At 39.0% G+C, this 20,058-nt stretch overlaps 1 protein-coding gene across 2 annotated transcripts in view; it reads right to left on the bottom strand.

Moving 5' to 3' along the window:
• larp7 (La ribonucleoprotein 7, transcriptional regulator) overlaps positions 1-19,162 on the bottom strand; it is a 38,339-nt gene extending 19,177 nt beyond the window's left edge. The window contains exons 1-9 of one of the 2 annotated variants that reach the window (XM_043697556.2): positions 19,006-19,162; positions 12,560-12,769; positions 12,374-12,474; positions 9,031-9,114; positions 8,318-8,482; positions 7,933-8,035; positions 7,181-7,537; positions 6,892-7,030; positions 1,000-1,154 (exon numbers count right to left, since the gene is read on the bottom strand). In XM_043697556.2, the coding sequence (XP_043553491.1) occupies positions 1,000-1,154; positions 6,892-7,030; positions 7,181-7,537; positions 7,933-8,035; positions 8,318-8,482; positions 9,031-9,114; positions 12,374-12,474; positions 12,560-12,761 (1,306 nt within the window). In that variant the 5' untranslated portion in view covers positions 12,762-12,769; positions 19,006-19,162. Of the gene's footprint in view, positions 1-999; positions 1,155-6,891; positions 7,031-7,180; positions 7,538-7,932; positions 8,036-8,317; positions 8,483-9,030; positions 9,115-12,373; positions 12,475-12,559; positions 12,770-18,713; positions 18,731-19,005 lie in introns of those variants that run through there. The other variant, XM_087982672.1, reaches the window with a different exon arrangement.
• Between the last annotated feature and the right edge of the window lie 896 nt (positions 19,163-20,058).

Genomic DNA, 20,058 nt, shown 5'->3' with positions numbered 1-20,058 from the left:
GGACGCAAATAGTTTTGGAGTGGATCACATAGCGCACAGACTTACCTCAGCAGTAAACCTGAATTATAAATGCCAGGAGATGTTTTAATTTGATTAGCCCTTCCCAATATGTATTTGGGCTTTGATCAAATTCAATAATCATTTCTAATGTGAGTGGCTCATGTCTTGATATTTAACAATCACATAGTTTGTGCAGTGTACAAGATGTATAAAGTGGTTTTGTTTTGGTCAAAACTTGGAAATTGGGAGATGGGACTTAGCCCTTAATTGAACACTTAATTGGCCATTTGATCTGCCATCTTTCCAGACGCTGGCAAAAATGCTACAAAGAATTGGGACATCTTCCTGACTCCTCCTTGTCTATCCTTAAAGGTCAACAGGTTTATTTGTAGTACTAGCTTTTGGAACGCTGGTCATTCGTCACGTCTGATCATCCGTCACGTCTGATCATCATGACAGCTACCTGGCAAGCAGCAGCGCTCCAGAAGCTGTTACTTCCAAAAAAAAACCTGTTGGACTATAACCTGGTGTCCTGTGATTTTTAACTTTGTCCAGATCAGTCCAACACTGGTACCTCCACATCATATCCTTTAAGGGGTATGGCAAATTCTACCTTGGGGTCTAACAGAACACTGCTGCATTGTCCATTCATTCTTCGATTCTTCCAGCCCTCTCACCCACCCAAGTGTCATTAGCAAATTTGGATAGCATAGCACAGAGGGAATAGAAAAAAAGAAAGAAGTGCACCATTACAGCATTTTTCATAAGACCTTCAAGTATTCCACAACTAATGAAGTATTGTTGGAAGTGTAGACACGGTTGCAACATAGGAAACCACAAATGTAAATAGCTTGTCACCAGTAACGGCTCTAATAACTTTGCAGATGGAAAATAAATTAAAGCGTGCACAAATAATTACTACACACATTTCAATATAACTGAGCAATTTCTATGACAAAATACCTTTTAGTATGATCTAACACATTCACAGAAACTAACCATTATTGTTTTCCAGTTCTTGTCTGCTTTTGTCAGTCACATCCATCAGTTCTCCATCATTTTGCTGTTTGATTTGAAGCATAGTTTTCTTTAAACTGGACATGCTGGATTTCTGAAGCATTAAGTACTCTTGCTTCAAATCCATCCACTCTTTCCTGGCAAAACAATTATATGCATATTTAATATATAGTCTTTACAATTTTGTTACAGCACTCCGACTGCGAAATACACCCCCTTCAACAATTCTCTCAAGATCAGTATGGCAGAAAAAAAACCAGTTTCAGTTTCTCACCCACCATCTCTTACCCAATGCAACCATTTTGTTCTTATGGATGAATCTTGTAGGTCAGTAATGGTGGATTATTCAACCAGGCATCAGGTCCAGTTGGGTTAAACTGGATTGTGCTCATCATAAGCTAAGATTGGCAGAGAATCTTTTAGAGTTACCAATTCAAAATAAACAAATGGAAAAAGAACAGTATAAAAAATGATGATTCACATTTGAATTTTTCTTTGCTACTTCTTAACATAGACTGAAAAACCACAAAGACTAACCACCTCAAACAGACAGGACATTTAGGAAAACAAGAAAATTGATTTCCACTTCAAAAAGCGATGGCTTGGCAGTCAATTAACTTGGGTAATTGCTGCACAACATGCCCTTAAAAACTAGATGGATCAATTTAAAAGTTGGTATTTGGCAATCCTTAAACATAAATTCTTTTCTCTGCTATATCGCAGGGGCACCCAGGTTAAAAAAAATGTAGCTTTCAGAGAATTAGTCATCTTGCCCAGATTTAGCCTTGGTAAGGTTCTGTCAGATCACTCAGAACATTTGACTGATACATTACAATTGTAATGGCTCAAAGTATGATACAGAGATAAATATTAATTTTGATTAATAGTTTCACAAGAACATGAAACCCTTGTCATTATATATGCTGCCTTACAAAGGTGACTTGACATTTCACTCAAGTTACTAAATTCAATAGCTTCTGAATTTATGAAAACACAGCACACATCATTCTACCGTCCAGAAAAAAGATTAATCATCAGTAAAAAAAATCCTCAGTGAGACTTGCTGAGTAAGAAATAGAAAAGAGATCACAGGAGAACTCCTGTGAAACACCATAGTGTCACAGAGATGTACAGCACGTGAACAGACCCTTTGGTCCAACTCATCCATGCTGAACAAATTTTTTTTATTTCAAAAGTATACTTTATTCATAAAATACTTTGATGATCTGTACAACTGGAAATGCCATACATATGTAAACATTCCATTTGTTTGCATACCAAAAACAGAGTAATCAATATCCTAAGTTAATGTAATCCCATTTACCAGCATGTGGTTGATATCCTTCTAAACCCTTCCTATTTATATACCCATCCAGATGCCTTTTAAATTGTACCAGCGTCTACCACATCGTCTAGCAGCTCATTCCATATACACACTGCCCTCTATATGAAAAAGTTGCCCCTTTGGTCCTTCTTAAATCTTTCCTCTCTCACCCTCAACCTATGCCCTCTAGTGCTGGACTCCCTCACCCCAGGGTCATAATGAGAGTTTCAGAATTTTGACTCAGTAATGAAAGGGCAGCAATATGTTCAAGTCATAAAGGCAGGTGACTTGAATGCATTTGTGTTCTCATGCAGCTGCTGATCTTGTCCTTCTGGCTTGCACAACGAATTGGTTTGAGCATTTTGCAGCAATTTACTGTTGATAGAAGACATTTCTGTCAAGGTGTTTTCATTCTAGAGCTTGCAGTTTTTTCAAGGTACAGGATGGTTATGAATTCCTTTGTCAAACTGATATTGAGTTTACAATTTTACTGCAGTTGCTATCATTCATACAAGTGTAGATTGTTTCATCTACCTAACATGCACAGTAAAAATTGGAGTAGCTTTAGGAGCATCAAGATTTAAAGTGCTTCAGAATTCACTCTGACCTTCTCCATTTCTGCTTGTATGACATTGCATTCATTACAACAATTGATGATTTAATTTATTTGAAGTTGGAATGCTCTACATATATAAAAATTGTCCTTTGCTCCAAACCATGGCCTGAATTTCTGAAGGATCCAAAATATTAACTCTGCTCCCTCTTCACACAAGCTACCAAACCTGCTGAATTTTTCTAACAATTTCTGTTTTCATTCCTGAGTTTATTGCCCAGCTCTAATTTTGCAGAGTGTAGTTAAGAGTCTACCACTGTGTATCTTGGAGTCACATGCACACCGGACCAGATAAGGACAGATTTCTTTTCACAAAGGGCATTAGTGAACCAGATGAGATTTTTTTTTAAACAATCAACAGTGTTTACTTGGGTGTTCTTGGGTTGGCATTTTATTTTAGATTTTTTCAAATTTCCCATCTGACCCTTAACACCAGAACATTAACCTGGGGTTCTGGATTACTAGTCTGGTGACATTTCCAATATGCCACTGCCTCCCTTTACACACACATTATATAACTGACAGCAAAATTATTAGAAAACATTCAACATGGTAGCTTAGACGCCTGTTTGGAAAGAAGCCAATCTGCAACTTACAGTAACATTGTTTAACTACTCCTTCTGGAAAGATGCATGAGCACAGCTGCTGTGGCTCCAAGACTGTTTGTCCCCCCTTAGATATTTTAAAAAAGGTCAGTATTTACTGTCTTTTTGTAGCTGCATAACTGAGACTGTCAACTGCAAATGAAAATCATGCATTTCAACTTTAGATTACATTACATTTTTAGATTACATTACATTACAGTTGGAAACAGGCCCTTCGGCCCAACAAGTCCACACCGACCCGCAACCCACCCATACCCCTTACCTAACACTACAGGCAATTTAGCATGGCCAATTCATCTTTGGACTGTGGGAGGAAACCGGAGCACCCGGAGGAAACCCACGCAGACACGGGGAGAACGTGCAAACTCCACACAGTCAGTCGCCTGAGGCGGGAATTGAACCCGGGTCTCTGGCGCTGTGAGGCAGCAGTACTAACCACTGTGCCACCATGCCGCCCACTAACTGTACAACTGTGACGCACTACACTTTGATTAATCAATATTATTGCATGCCCCTTGGTTTTGGTATTTATCATCAACATATTGTGTGAATATTTTTAATTTTATTAGCGTTACTTGATACAAACTACTTGAATTCCACATTTGAATGTATGTTACCTGCTCCTGATGATGGGAGAATAGAATTTAGCTCAGTTGTGATGCCTCCATAGTCAAACAGACTACCATGTTAACTGAAAAGGCTATCTGCAGTTTTACTGTCTCTAGCATAATAAGAGCCACTTAGTGAAACAATGGAAGATTCTTACTAATTCATAGATAAGTTGAAAAAATAAGAAAATGTAAAATACTGGGACACCATCAGTTTATAGCTGTCCTCATAGAATTAAACATTTAAAAAGTGCTCTTACATGGGTATGGATTGTAGCGTAGGTTAGTGAGGTTCAGTGTTTTCATGATTAGGATTAATAAAACTATATTTCATATATCAGTTGCAGAGGATAAAGAATCATATGGATTAATTAATGCAAATTACAGATATCAGTTTCCCTCACTGCATACTCTGGACTAACATTTATTTAATGTAACAAACCTCAACAATTACAATCTTATTCAACATCTTCTATCATGATGCATAGTTAACTTTAGTGTATTTTCTAATGTTAACTATTCAATCAAGTTTCTGTTTCACAAATTATTAGGACAGCACAAAGATGTTTCATCTCAAGTTACTTATTTTAAAACATGCAAAATATTTTACTCAGAAATGTTTAAGATTTGCACTTTGAAAAAGATTATAAATGAATGTTAGACAACTCCCTTCTTTCAATAATTAACTGCAAATGTTCAGAACAACATCCAACAGAGCCACATTGTCTAGAAAAAAATTGTGTGTTAATATACAATTGTGTAGACTATCTTAATACCATTAAAGAAAAGGAGATACTGCATTAAGAACAGTCAACCTTCTGGTAATGACACCAAATGTTGCTAATTACAGCTTATTAACATGCCAGAACCACCCACTGAGGTAAACAAGTTTAGATACATCACGTAAACAAAAGAAATTCAAATGACCAGCCTGCTTAGAAAAGGTACCTCATTTAAATCACTTTATCTGGGAGAAATATAAATACCAGCAGACTCTAACAATCATTTAACTGGACAAGAGAAGAACAGCAGGAACATACAGGCAAGAATGATCTGAGTGCAAGTATATGTGCTTTAGATTGTGGTTTTGTAACTAGCATTAATTCACAATGGTGGAAGAATTTTGAATGGGTCCCCTGTTACGTCAACATTGAAGCCTTTCTGTGATTTAAAAGTTGAGTAAGTGCTTTCATGTTGAAGTGGCAGTGGATTCAGTTTTCCTCAATTTTTAAAAAACATTTCATTGGAAATGGGGATTTCTGATGTGTAACTTGTTTTCTGACAAGACTTATTGCATTTTAATATGGGAAACTAGTTCATTCCTTCTGTCTGGTGTTGGGGGGGAGTTGGGGAGGATTAAGAAATCTAGTTTCAGTTGTATTCCTTGATGCACAAGGTGGATAGCAGCTACAGTGTACCACCACTGCAATCGTGCAATGCTGTTTTTTTAAACACTGGTATTGCACTTCAGCAATGGTGATATACTGTCCAGTACCATCATGAAGGCTGCTCACAATCCTATCTGCAGCTTAAAAATGCATCAAGAGTTTAGGGCTGTTGGAATTGGGTGCGGAGCCCATTTCACCCCAGCAAACCTGAATTAACCTGTTTTCTTTTTGTTCACAATGTTGCTGTTGCTAGTTACTCCAACAAGTGAAGCTTGCTGTTGGTTACATTAGTAAGTACTCACATGTTGGAATCTCTAGTTTACAGATTTTAACATACAGAAGGTGAGTCCCAAGTTACTACGCAAGCACCTTTTTCAAACACCTTTTTCAAAATGTGAAATTTGGGCTCTTGTAAGTCACAACAGAATTTTAAAATGTACACTGCCCTCCAGACTTGTTGTTTCAGAGATCCTAATATGCAAGCACTTGCTGTGTATTCTATAAATAAGTGCTTATCATATTGGGATTTCTGCTCACAACTGCAGCCTACGGATCCAACTACCCATAAAAACTAATTAGTGATTTAATGCTGGAAGTCAAAAGTTCCATCTATTGCTCAGATTGATGGTACTAGGGGTGACACTAGTGTAGTCCAAGGTAGTTGAGATACTAAATTGTCTAGAGGCAAAACTTGCGAGATACTAAATTATCTAGGGCAACACTTGCTTTTATGGAACCTCTAACATGTGAGTACTTGTCTTTTATGTTCAAGTAAGTGCTCTCATGTTGGGATTTCTACTGCACAGAAGCACCACCAAGTTACTGAAAAAATTGTAAAATTTTGTTCTGACTGGTTTACAGTATATTTAATGTTCCAGTGGTTACATGGAAGACTGTGGTGGCCAAGAACTCCTAACATACATGCACTTCCTGTTAATTGTTAAGTAAGTGCTTTTATGTTGGGATTTCTTCAACACACACTGCAGCAATTAGAAGCAACTCTTCCAATGAGCATCGCTTGCTGATTTTTAAAATTGTGATGTGGAGCCTCTAACACGTGAGAACTTGCTATCATTGGAAGTAAGTGCTCACTTGTTGGGATTTCTACTTCACATTACACACACTAGAGAATATGTAGTTTTGAAGCACCAACATGGAAAACTTGCTGTCAATGCTGTAAAGTAAGTGCTTCATATTGGTGTTTTAAAATGTACAAATCTGCAGCAGACTTAGGGCCAGTTAAAACTTGAAAAGAGGATGTATCTTGGAATTTGTTGGAAGTGGCAGATTTATTGGCAAAATAGAAATATAAAACATTTACAATGTTCTCACTTACTTGGATAGTACTCTCAGAGGAATAACTTCTTCTTCCACCTTGTGCCTATCTTTGTGTTTCTTTTTCCTTTTTCTCTTGCTTTTTGATAGGGACTCATCCTTCTTGTCTCCAGAACCACGCTCATCCTCTGTTGAAATATCTTAATAAAAATTGGAATATAATTCGTAAGCAAAACAGTGCGGGTAAATGGAACATGCTTTTAAAGTTGTTTATAACCAATATTTCAGATTGACCTTGGAAAAGATTTTCTAACAAAGCAAGTTTCAGGATGAATTAAAAATTCCCACACCTTTAATGTCTTTTTCACTATCTGTCTTCTCTTTTTCTCTGTCACTGATTTTTCTTATTTTTGCAGAGGATCCTTCCCCCAGTTTTCCAGGACTACTTCGTTTCCGCTTTCTCCGACTGGTCTCTTCGGTTTTATCTCGTCTCCGTGATTCACCTTTTGATTTATTTCTGCTGAGGTCTGCAACATCAGTTTCTGAACAGTCGGATGTCACTCTGCTTCCTTTTCCTTTGTCCAGGCTGTCGACATTTTTGGTGTGGGACTGTTCCATTGGCTCTGCAGCTGGCTGGTTACAGTTTTCTGATTTTCGAGGTTTCTTTTTTTTCTTTTTCTTTTTCTCATCTGTACTTTTGTTTGTATCTGTTGCAGATTTTAAAAACCAGAACATTTTTAAAGTAATTTGGTTTTTTATATTTAGATTAGATTACATTACAGTGTGGAAACAGGCCCTTCGGCCCAACAAGTCCACACCGACCCGCCGAAGCGTAACCCACCCATACCCCTACATTTACCCCTTACCTAACAGTACGGGCAATTTAGCATGGCCAATTCACCAGACCTGCACATCTTTGGACTGTGGGAGGAAACCGGAGCACCCGGAGGAAACCCACGCAGACACGGGGAGAATGTGCCGCCCACCGTTTATCTGCACTTTTGTATCTCATCTGTACTTTTTGTCTGTTGCAAGAACATTTTAAAAGTAATTTAAGTAACTTCAATCTTGGTTAACTAACTTCAATCTTGCGATCACCTACCAGTGTTGTCAGTGGAGCTGAACACAGGAACTGGTTTGTTTTTTACTGTTTTGGGAAAGACTCCAGGCTTTCGTGGTGCATCTTCTGGAGGATTATTTAATAGCTTGGAAGAAACAAAATCAAGAAATATATTTCACAATGTACATACTTCAAAATAAAACATTTGCTCAGTTATGTATTGTCGTGTTTTGAATTTAAGCAACTGCATTGTTCAACTTGACATGTTAATCGGATATAACATGCACATGTTATATCTGCGTAAGTTTGTGTGGTACTTGGTGAATTGGTACACAAGTAGAACCATCCTGTCCCAAAGAACCGCCCATCAAAATTATGTATAAAAACTTTGTTGTTGCAATATAATGCTATGAAAGTAGTCTTTCACCTCAATAGCTTTTTGAGCTCCCGATACAGTTTCAAATTCCACAAAGGCAAATCCTTTCGGGTCACCAGTTGTTCTGTAGCGAGGGATGCTGATGTAGACCACATTTCCACATTTACTGAACACTCTGTCTATCCAACCATGTGAAACACTTCTGGGTAGCAACTCCTTTAAAAATAACATGAGACGTAGATTTAAAAATGAGCTGGTGAAACGCAGCATCAGAAGAAACTGGACCAATACCTGCCCATGAGCAGAAGGGTCTACAATTTTGCCAATAACATCAACCTAATTTCAGAAGGGCTATATTCCCACCCACAGTTGTGATCACAATGCAAATTAATGAAACTGTAAGTAAAATTGATTCACTTTATAATTGTGGATTTAAAGGGTGAACAATTGTTGTTCATCATTTTCTGCACTGGCAGTGTAACTATGAATATTTAAGCATTTGCTGCCTCACAATGCCATGGACCCTATGCACATTTTCCCATTGTCTATTTCCTCCCACTTCCTCCCACAGTTGCAAATTGGCTGGGTGGATAAGCCATGGAAAATATGAGATTAGCCATGGAAAATATGAGATTATGGGCATAGGAGGGGGGAGGGGGTGCAGACTCAAATGGGCCAAATGAACTAAGTGAATCTTTTGATTCTTCCAATCCCCATCACTCCCATTAGAATGAATGCCTCTTCATACAGATACTTATACTCACCACATAAACTGTGCGGTCATTAACATCTTGTGGCTGATCTCCCAAGGCCATACGGCGCCTTAATTTTGTTCCTTCTATGTTCAGCTAAAGCAAGGCAGTTAAAAAGCATGTTATGTAAAAGCATTTAAAAAAGGGAAGCATGGTAATACCCGAGATGATTTATATTCACAATGTCATTAAATGTCACAAGCTGATTTACGAAGCTATGCTGCATTTTTCTTGCTCCTTGAGTGGCTTTATTGCTCTTTGTTGAATGTTGCACCTGAATTTTAGTTCTTATGAGTAGTCGACTCAGATGAAATGCACCAGAGGGTACTAGACAAAAGGGACGGCAAGTTTTAAATGTGAATCTCCATAAAGGGGAAAGAATAAGTACAAGCAAGTCTGTTCACCATTGTGGAGAAAATTTTAGAACCAATAAGCTTGTGCAACACTTAATGGCATTTGAAAAAAATATTGGGCTAATAAACTAGGCTGTAAAATCAAGATTTGGAGGTGCCAGTGTTAGACTGGGGTGGACAAAAGTTAAAAATCACAACACCAGTGGGCGGCACGGTGGCACAGTGGTTAGCACTGCTGCCTCACGGCGCCAGAGACCTGGGTTCAATTCCTGCCTCAGGCGACTGACTGTGTGGAGTTTGCACGTTCTCCCTGTGTCTGCGTGGGTTTCCTCCGGATGCTCCGGTTTCCTCCCACAGTCCAAAGATGAGCAGGTCAGGTGAATTGGCCATGCTAAATTGCCCGTACTGTTAGGTAAGGGGTAAATGTAGGGGTATGGGTGGGTTACGCTTCGGCGGGTCGGTGTGGACTTGTTGGGCCGAAGGGCCTGTTTCCACGCTGTAATGTAATGTAATCTAATCTAAAACCAGGTTTATTTGGAAGCACTAGCTTTCAAAGCGCTGCTTCATCAGATTCTTCAACCTACTGATGCGGTGTTCCAAAAGCTAGTGCTTCCAAACAAACCTGTTGGACTATAACTGGTGTTGTGTGATTTTTAACAGTAAAATCAAAATATTGTGGGTGGTCGACATTTGAATTCAGGATAAAGTGCCACAGAAACTGTTCTGAATAAGTCATTAAACTTGAAATGTTCACTGTTTCTCTCTCCACAAATGCTCCCACGCCAGTCCTGCTGAGTTTCTCTGATTTTATTATAAATGAAAGTCATAGATGATTGTAATATGACAAATAAAGAGATTTTCCAGTAAGAGAGGGCTCAGTAACCATAAAATGTGGACTTTTAAGATCACTAGTTGAATGAGAGGATGAATGCAGAAAGCTTGTTTTAATGCAATGAGTTTTATGAGGAGTAATTTCCAAGACAATTTGGAATTTAGTTGAAGAGGAAACATGTACAGGAGTATAGCAAGAGAGAAATTAATTGCATAGATCTACCCAGTAGCCAACACTTGTACAACTGTTTCCTTCTCCGCTGTATCATTCCATGTGTGCTTGAATGCGCGACTTTGTGTTTAAAAAGTCAGTAGTCAAATATTTATATTTCCCATTGTCTAAGGCTTTGGACACATTTTAATGGTGTCCTACTTTAAAATGGCTCACTGTAATGCTACAAAGTAGAAGTAAAGTTGCAATAGTCCCAGAGGACTACAGGGCATAAGCACAAAGAAAAGCTCTTTGATTTTTTTTCGGTTGCAAAATATTTTGAGGAGTTGATAATCAAACTGAGCTACCACTGAACATGTCTTTGTAAACAGTTTATAATGCATAATAAAGGGGGCAGGCCCGGACAGTTTAGTCACAAGAGTAATCTTGGACTCTGATCTTCAGCTCCAGACCCCAAATGATTACAATCCCAGGTAAACTAACGTCTCAGCTGATAATGGTGCTGACTCACATTGTTAACTGAATCCTCTAATCTAATTCTGTTGATTTCATTAGCACTTGCACCTTAAATACAAATATATTGTTGAACCCAGAAGTTTGTCTTTGGAAAATACTCTCACAATTGTTATGCCATTCTTAAAATTCTTTATCTGGTCTAATATTGTTGTTACCTCTTCATTTCCTGCGACATTGGCAGCATTTCTGATCAACATTGATGCAAAGTACAGAATTTAGTATGCTGCAAAATCAAGTTTTACTCTACAAAATAGATGTAACTTAAAATCTTGCTTAGTACTTTTACATTTGATTACTCCTTCTCAATTTGTCACAGTTCCCCAAATCTTCTTATGAAAATTAAAAACTCTACTTTGCTCCCCAGAACCATATCAAACAATGCCTCATGTTTTTCTGACCTAGAGCTTCAGGAATTTCTACGACTTCTTCCTTTGTAAGGATTATCCCAATATAGACCACGACATTAGCAATGACAGATTTTGATCTAAAATCTTTCTGGAATTTGTTTCTCTATCTCATTCTTGCCAATTTTTGGCATCTATTATACATCTAACACAACCGCTCCTTAATTCTAATCACATGGATAAAAAAACCGAGACTATCTCACCTTTGTCCAATGTTGAGAGAAAGTGAGGGCTGCAGATGCTGGAGATCAGAGCTGAAAATGTGTTGCTGGAAAAGCGCAGCAGGTCAGGCAGCATCCAAGGAACAGGAGAATCGACGTTTCGGGAAGGGCTTATGCCCTTCTAAATGAATAGTTTATTCATTACAATTGCTCAATCCCCAACTTCCTTGAATCAAAATTTTTATTGCCAAGTTTCAGGTGGCAACCAATGGCTCCAGTATAACCATCTAATTCACCACACCATGTGCTTATACACAAAACTGATGGCCTTAAATTCGCAACCTGTCTGCACTCTCTTCTTTTTGAGCTTTTCCCTATTCTAGTGCCCTTGCCTATTGGCTTTTTGCTCCTTTCTTCATGCTTCATTAAAAAGACTATTTCAATACAGAAAGTTAACACTATAGCACAGCAGAGAGGAAGTCTTTCACCATCAGATGACTGCTTTTGAAAATGAATGTACAAGCTGGATGTATATAATAATGTTATGCATCATTTGGAGAAAGCGAAAGTGTCTAAGCAATGTTCCCCTTACCTTACTGAAGCTGCCCATCAATTTGTCTTCACTTACAATTATCTCCCTGCACTTTAATGTACCAACTTTAAAAAGTGTGCTGCTCCAGCCTGAAAGCCCATCCCATCCTGTCTCAAAATCGTATCTTTTCAACCATGCTTTCAATTTCTGTCTTTCTGGCACAACTTGCAATCTCTTCAAATGCATCTCTAGATCTTTGTCTGTCTTTACAAAAAGTTGCAATTTAAGTTTTCTATAAAAGCAAAGTGACTGCAGAGCTTGTGCTGACAACATGAGGTTGGAGTTAGCCTTTAGTCATAATATAAAATGAAGGGATTCACACTTACCTCAATAACATTTGAGTCTTTTAACGCCCTTGCTATTAATTTTACATCTGTCGTTAGCTTTTTCATTTTGTTGAATGTTGTCAGCACGGAAATGTCAACATCTGCGGAGTCAGAAAATCATTAGACAGTACACAGATAGTTAAAAGATTTATGTATTTAAACCATGGGTATATAGTTATTACTCACATCCATCTCTGGACTTCTGAATCAGTTCCTGAAGGAATTGGTCTTTGTGGAGGTTCACATCACCAAACCAAAACTCAACCTGTTTTTTAATCTCAGAAAGCACTTTGTTGACCCTTGACCTTTTCTTTTTCTCCGTTTCCTTTGTCTGAATACTGGATTCAGTCCGTGTTGTCTCACTCTTTGCTTTCTCTGTCTCTCCCATGTTCAGAACTGCAAAACAACAAACTATTAGTAGAGAAAATACTTGTGTCAAGCTTATTACAATAAATAATTATGAAACACAAATGCTAACAAGACAGAGGAAGGCATACATTAAGAATAACCAGAATACTAAGGAAATGTTTCAGTTTACTACAGTGCAATAGGAATACAGTACTATCTATCACCAATGCTTCAGCAAAGACTGACTGGTTTTCTTGTTTTTATAACATAACATCATATAAACTGATCTTTCTACATACCAAGTTATAAGGGAAACCAGCTTAGCATTTGAAATATAATACAAAAAAACTGCACTGAGAGTACTGTATCACTTAAAAAAGGACATAAATTAGTAATCAGCAATAGTGCAAAGCTGGCAAGAGCAAATTGCAAGTGCTTACAGTGTCAGAGCTGGTTGGACCCAATCAGCAGCACAGTTACACAGATCAGCGGCTAACCCAACTCAGGTGTACAGTATTCAGTTCTGAACACTACACATTAGAAAGTGTTTAGAGTCATAGAGACGCTAAATTTTGCTTTCGCAAAATGCAGCACCTCGCATTTATCTAAATTAAACTCCATCTGCCACTCCACAGCCCAACGGCCCATCTGATCAAGATCCCGTTGTAATCTGAGGTAACCTTCTTCGCTGTCCACTACACCTCCAATACAGATCATGTCTAGCTCTGCCCTCATCAATCTTCCTTGCTATTTCTTCAAAAACCTCAATAAAATTCATGAGACAGTTGAGAAAAGAAGTGAGTCAAACAGTCAAAGCAGGCAGGAACAAAGCCGATAACAAGGTAGGACTGATAAATTAAACTACATTTATTTCAATGCAAGAGGTCGAACAGGGAAGGCAGATGAACTCAGGGCATGGGACTGGGATATCTTAGCAATTACAAAAACGTGGCTCAGCGATGGACAGGACTGGCAGCTTCACGTTCCAGGATACAAATGCTCAGGAAGGACAGAAAGGGAGGCAAGAAGGAGAGGCGTTTTTGATAAGGAATAGCATTACAGCTGTACTGAGGGAGAATATTCCTGGAAATACATCCAGGGAAGTTATTTGGGTGGAACTGAGAAATAAGAAAGGGATGATCACCTTATTGGGATTGTATTATAGAGCCCCTAATAGTCAGCGGGAAATTGAGAAACAAATTTGTAAGGAGATCTCAATTATCTGTAAGAATAATAGGGTGGTTATGGTAGGGGATTTTAACTTTCCAATCATTGACTGGGACTGCCATAGTGTTAAGGGTTTAGATGGAGAGGAATTTGTTAAGTGTGTACAAGAAAATTTTCTGATTTAGTACGTGGATGTGCCTACTAAAGAAGCTGCAAAACTTGACCTACTCTTGGGAAATAAGGCAGGGCAGGTGACTGAGGTGTCAGTGGGGGAGCACTTTGGGACCAGCAACCGTAATTCTATTAGTTTCAAAATGGTGATGGAAAAGGAGAGATCAGATTTAAAAGTTGAAGTTCTAAATGGGAAGGTGGCTAATTTTGATGGTATTAGGCAAGAACTTTCAAAAGTTGATTGGGGGCAGATGTTCGCAGGTAAAGGGATGGTTGGAAAATAGGAAGCCTTCAGAAATGACATATCGAGAGTCTAGAGAAAGTATATTCCTGTTAGGGTGAAGGAAAGGCTGGTAGGTGTAGGGAATGCTGGATGACTCAAAAAATTGAGGGTTTGGTTAAGAAAAAGAAGGAAGCCTATGTCAGGTATACACAGGATAGATCGAGTGAATCCTTAGAAGAGTATAAATGCAGTAGGTGTATACTTAAGAGGGAAATCAGGAGGGCAAAAAGGGGACATGAGATAGCTTTGGCAAATAGGGCTAAGGAGAATTCAAAGGGATTTTACAAATACATTAAGGAGAAAAGGGAGAGAATAGGGCCCCTCAAAGATCAGCAAGGCGGCCTTTGTGTGGTGCTGCAGGAGATGGGGGAGATAGTAAACGAGTATTTTGTATCAGTTATTACTGTGGAGAAGGACATGGAAGATAGAGAACGTAGGGAAATAGATGGTGACATCTTGAAAAATGCCCATATTACAAAGTGCTGGAAGTCTTGAAACGCATAAAAGTGAATAAATCCAAGGGCCTAATCAAGTGTACCCTAGAACTCTGTGGGAAGCTGGGAAAGTGATTGCTGGGCAACTGGCTGAGATATTTGTATCGTCAATAGTCACAGGTGAGGTGCCGGATTATTGAAGGTTGGCTAACGTGGTGCTACTTTAACAAAGGTAAGGATGAGCCAGGGAACGATACACCGGTGAGCCTGACATCGGTGGTGAGCAAGTTGTTGGAGGGAATCCTGAGGAACAGGATGTACATGCATTTGGAAAGGCAAGGACTGATTAGGGATAGTCATCATAGCTTTGTGCATGGGAAATCATGTATTTATTGTTCTTGAAGAGGTTGTAATGCAAATTCACCAGAATGAAACTGGGCTAGAAGATCTACTCCCTTGAAATTTGATTACATGTTGAACTAACTGATCTGTTTAAGATGATTGAAAAAATTTTGTAGGGTAAATAGAATGAAACTATTAGATCTGATGAGAATGTTTGGAAGAAAGCAAGTAAATTTAGAGTAGAGTAGAACATTCAGGAGTGATATAATCAAGTACTTCACACAAAATAATAGAAAGATAGAACTCTTTCCTCCAGCAGGCTAGGATTTTTTTTATTAGGTAATAGTATTAAGGGTTACAGAATAAGGCAGGACCAGTCATGATCTAATTGAACAGTGGAATAGGTTTGAGGACAGAGTGGCCTACGTCTGTTCCTCTGTTTTGGACTTGATCCAATTTTCTTTTCAATTAAAGCTAATGGGACTAACTGACTTTGTACGTATTGAGTAAAAAGTTGGTATGTGACTTCCCCTGTATGTTCTAAAAATGTGTTCCTGGAAAAGCGCAGCAGGTTAGGCAGCATCCAAGGAGCAGGAGAATTGACGTTTCGGGCATGAGCCCTTCTTCCTGAAGAAGGGCTCATGCCCGAAACATCGATCCTCCTGCTCCTTGGATGCTGCCTGACCTGCTGCGCTTTTCCAGCAACACATTTTCAGCTCTGATCTCCAGTCCTCACTTTCTCCCCTGTATGTTCCTGTGAATCTGGAACAAGGACAATATACCAAGAGGCTAGCAAACATACTGACATATAAACATACAAAAGAGTGATATTGGTGAACCCTTGGGGAGGTGGCAACATATACATTTTAATTTTTAAAAATATGCAAAAGAAATTAACAATTCAAGTTAGCCACTCCAACTAAGAAAATATTCTGTTGAATAAACAGCTGGTTACTGGTATGGCTACACTATCTCGTAACTGGAGGTTCACAATTCCATTGTGTATTCAGTAATGTTTGCAAGGAGTGTTCTTTGTGAGGGACCTCTGTGACTCTTTTGGCCCATCTTTCTTCTCTCCACCAACCGCCCAAATGTGGCAAGTTGCAAACAGTGACTCAACAGCAAACAGATCAAACGTCACACATAATGGAGAGACAAGCACATGGTAACAAAGGAGAAAATAAGATATACATGTCAAATTTTATTTTCAGATATATGTTGGAAATCATAGTAGGAAAAGAATAAGACTTTACTGGTCTGTAAATAATACTACAAGTTCATAACTTTTGCACATACTTATGATATAGCACAGGTGGCTATTCAGCCCATTGTGCTTACAGTAGAGCTAGGAGAAAGCACTTACAGTAGAGCTAACCAATTTCACTTTTTTTTAAGATTAGATTACATTAGATTACATTACAGTGTGGAAACAGGCCCTTCGGCCCAACAAGTCCACACCGACCCGCCGAAGCGCAACCCACCCATACCCCTACATTTACCCATTACCCTAACACTACGGGTAATTTAGCATGGCCAATTCACTTGACCTGCACGGGGAGAATGTGCAAACTCCACACAGCCACTTGCTACTCTTTCCCAGCAGTTCTGTAAATACTGTACTTTTCCTTTCAAACATTTACTTAAATTTCTTTTGAATGCAAGTACCTAATCTACAGTACATTCGAGATCACAAATAGCTTTATAAAAATGCTCCCTCATATTGCCTCTAGTACATTTGTCTTTCACTTGAAATCTGTGCTGTCTGGTTACAGAGGCTTTGTCATTCATAACAGTTTCTCTTAGTTGCACTATCAAAGGTATTCATGACTTTGAACACATCTGTCAAATTTTAACTGTCTCTGCTATAAGGAGGAGTGCTCTGTAATCAAATTGATAAAGATAAAACATTTGTTGCTGTTCTCTTTCAAAAAAAAAAGTGTCCATAATTTTGTACACATGCAAGAACAGCTGATTTGATTGTCAGTGTATGTTCTGATCAATAGCTGCAATCATTTTGTCATTAACTTGTTTGGGTAAGCTGGCTTAACAACGTTCAGTAACATCATCTCAGCCTTAACCAGTGGGAGGTCTCTCACCTTCACGTCAAGAGGTTGAGGGTTAAAACCTTTGCTCCAGAAAAGAGAGCATGGAATTCTACACCAATACATAAAGGCAGATTACATAGAAAGTATCATTAAAAGCTGCTTGACCTGCTCCCCCCACCCACTCTCCCTCACATGGTCAGACGTGATCCCATGATATTTTTCAAAGTCCTCCTTCTGTTCTGAATTTCTGGCCAATACTTCTCTTTAAATCAACACAATTGAAAAAACAGACCTTTTGTGTTGGTTGTCAACATAAGTACAAAAATGTCAATTTGGTTACTAATCACTGGATGATGCTTTCTAATTTTAGTAAGGAGCGGTCCTCAATAATTCAACCTGGAAGTATGTCACCATTTCCCACCCACCCCAAATCCCACAATTTTATCAGTCAAAATTGAATCCATTTGATGTGAACAGAGATAAATAGTGCCAAAGAGAAAAACTAATAAAGGCCACAATCAGGTCTCAAACAAAGAATTCTGAGAATTTGAAATAACTAATGGTGAATTGTCAAATTGGATCCATAAATTGGCTTAGAGGCAGGAGGCAGTATGTGGTGGTGGAAGATTGTTTTTGTGAATGGAGGGTTGTGTCCAGTGGCATACCAAAGGGTTCAGTGCTGGGCCTCTTGCTGTGTCTATTAATTGTCTCGATACGAATTTAAGAGGCTTTCACTAAGTCTGTAGATGACACAATTGATGTGCTAAATAGTGAGGAGGAAAACTGGATTAGAGGATGTTATAAACAGGCTGGTCAGATGGGCAGAATAATGGCAAATGAAATTTAATGCTGAAAAGTGTGAGATGATGCATTTTGAAATATTAACAAGGCAAAACACTACATGTTAAATAGTAGGACCCGAGAAAGTACAAGAAGATCTTGGTGTGCATGTCCACAGATTCACGAAGGCAAAAGGACAAGTAGATAAGGTGGTCGAGAAGGTGCATTGGATGCTTGTATTTATTAGTGAAAACATTGAATGGGGAGATTTATTTGCTCTGAAGAGAGTGCAGAGGAAATTCAAAAGGGTGGGCTGGGGTATTTCAGGTAAGAAGAGGAAGTGGTCAAGCTGGGATTGTTTTCCTTAGAGAAGGCTGAAGGAGAACCTGATTGAGCGGCATAAATAGGATAGACAGGAGGCAACTGACCTTCTTAGTAGGGGGCATGCATTTGAAGTAAGGGCATGAGGTTTAGAAAGCATCTAAGGAAGATTTGGTGATGTGTATTAAAGCTCACTGCATTAAACAGTGGTAGAATTGGGAAGATGACAACATCTAAGCAGTATTTAGATAATCACATGAATCGCCATTGCATACAAGGCAATGGACGAAGTGTTAGAAAATAGGGCTAGAGTTAAAGGGTGCTTGATGGTAAGACGATAGCTCAAGGAAGTGGAGTATGAGCAGTTGCCATCCTAATGGGTAGGATATTAATTTTGCGGACACACATGCGAACCCCAGGAAGTCAAATGTGTATAAAGATGTGGCTACTTATCCACTACGTGTTTAAAGCCGAGAGAAGTAACGTATCATTGAGTGAGTGCAGCCGAGCTGTTCTACTCCTGCAGCTGCTGACTTTCGGGGGCATTGAGAGGCGAGCTCGAGCGAGCGGCGCCCACACCCGGAAGGAGCCACGTTCTCGCCGCCTGCACAACGTTCCAAACCTCCGAACCCTCAGCAGCAACACAATGTATCAAATTAAATAAACATCAAACCAAACATATAACATGTACTGCCCTGCTCATATCAATTCAAATGCACACAGTAATAAGAAAGCAAGTACCTTACGGTCCAATTTCTCCAACTTCCGACTGTAAGTTTTTTTGCAATCTTTTACTTCTGGATTGGATTTTTTTTCTCTCTATTTAATTTAACATTAATAGCAAACATTATCAGCTTTTGCTTGCACCATATTCACTTTGTTTATTGGAGCTCGGGTAATTGTGTCGCGGTTTGATGACGTACGGCGGCGGGAATATTCGAGATTTGGCTAAAACTTTTGAGCCCGATTCGTCTAATTTGCATTTTTGTCTTCCGGAGATATCGAATTGGAGTCGGTAATTCAGGGGTGTACTTTATATGTTATTTATGTCTGATCGTTATTGTCAGTTAAATCCTGTTTTGACGGAGTTTTAGAGTCATAGAAACAGACCCTTCCGTGCAACCCGTCCATGCCGACCAGATTTTCCAACTTAATCTAGTCCTACCTGTCAGCACTTGGCCCATATCCCTCTAAACCCTTCCTATTCAAATACACATCCAGCTGCCTTTTAAATGTTGCAATTGTACCAGCCTCCACCACTTCCTCTGGCAGCTCAACCCTCTGTGTGAAAAAGTTGCCCCTTACATCCCTTTTAAATCTTTTCCCTCTCACCCTAAACCTATGCCTTGTAGCTCTGGATTCCCCCACCCCAGGGAAAATACTTTGTCTATTTACCCTATCCATACCCCTCATGATTTTATAAACCTCTATAAGGTCACCCCTCAGCCTCCGACGCTTCATGGAAAACAGCCCCAAAGCCTGTTTCAGCCTCTCCCTGTAGCTCAAATCCTCCAACTGGCAACATCCTTGATAATGTTTTTGTACCCTTTCATATTTCACAACATTTATCCTATAGTAGGGAAGCCAGAATTCAACAGAGTACAGTATTCCAAAAGTATCCCAATCAATGTTCTGTGCAGCCACACTCCAAATCTCTGCCTCCCCAACTAAAACTTCATCAGGAGACCACAGCCTCCAGATTCATACTTTGTTCATGTTGCCATGTTGACTTCAGTAAAAAAAAGGCTATTTGTTGTCAAGCAGCAGCATAATTAATTGTGTTTTGCAGCAAGG

This window comes from Chiloscyllium plagiosum, unplaced genomic scaffold (genome assembly GCF_037043375.1).
Source record: "Chiloscyllium plagiosum isolate Xiang-an unplaced genomic scaffold, Cpla_swu_hap1 HiC_scaffold_1, whole genome shotgun sequence".
Classification (NCBI taxonomy): Eukaryota; Metazoa; Chordata; class Chondrichthyes; order Orectolobiformes; family Hemiscylliidae; genus Chiloscyllium; species Chiloscyllium plagiosum.
This window is presented reverse-complemented; position numbering and strand designations above follow the sequence as displayed.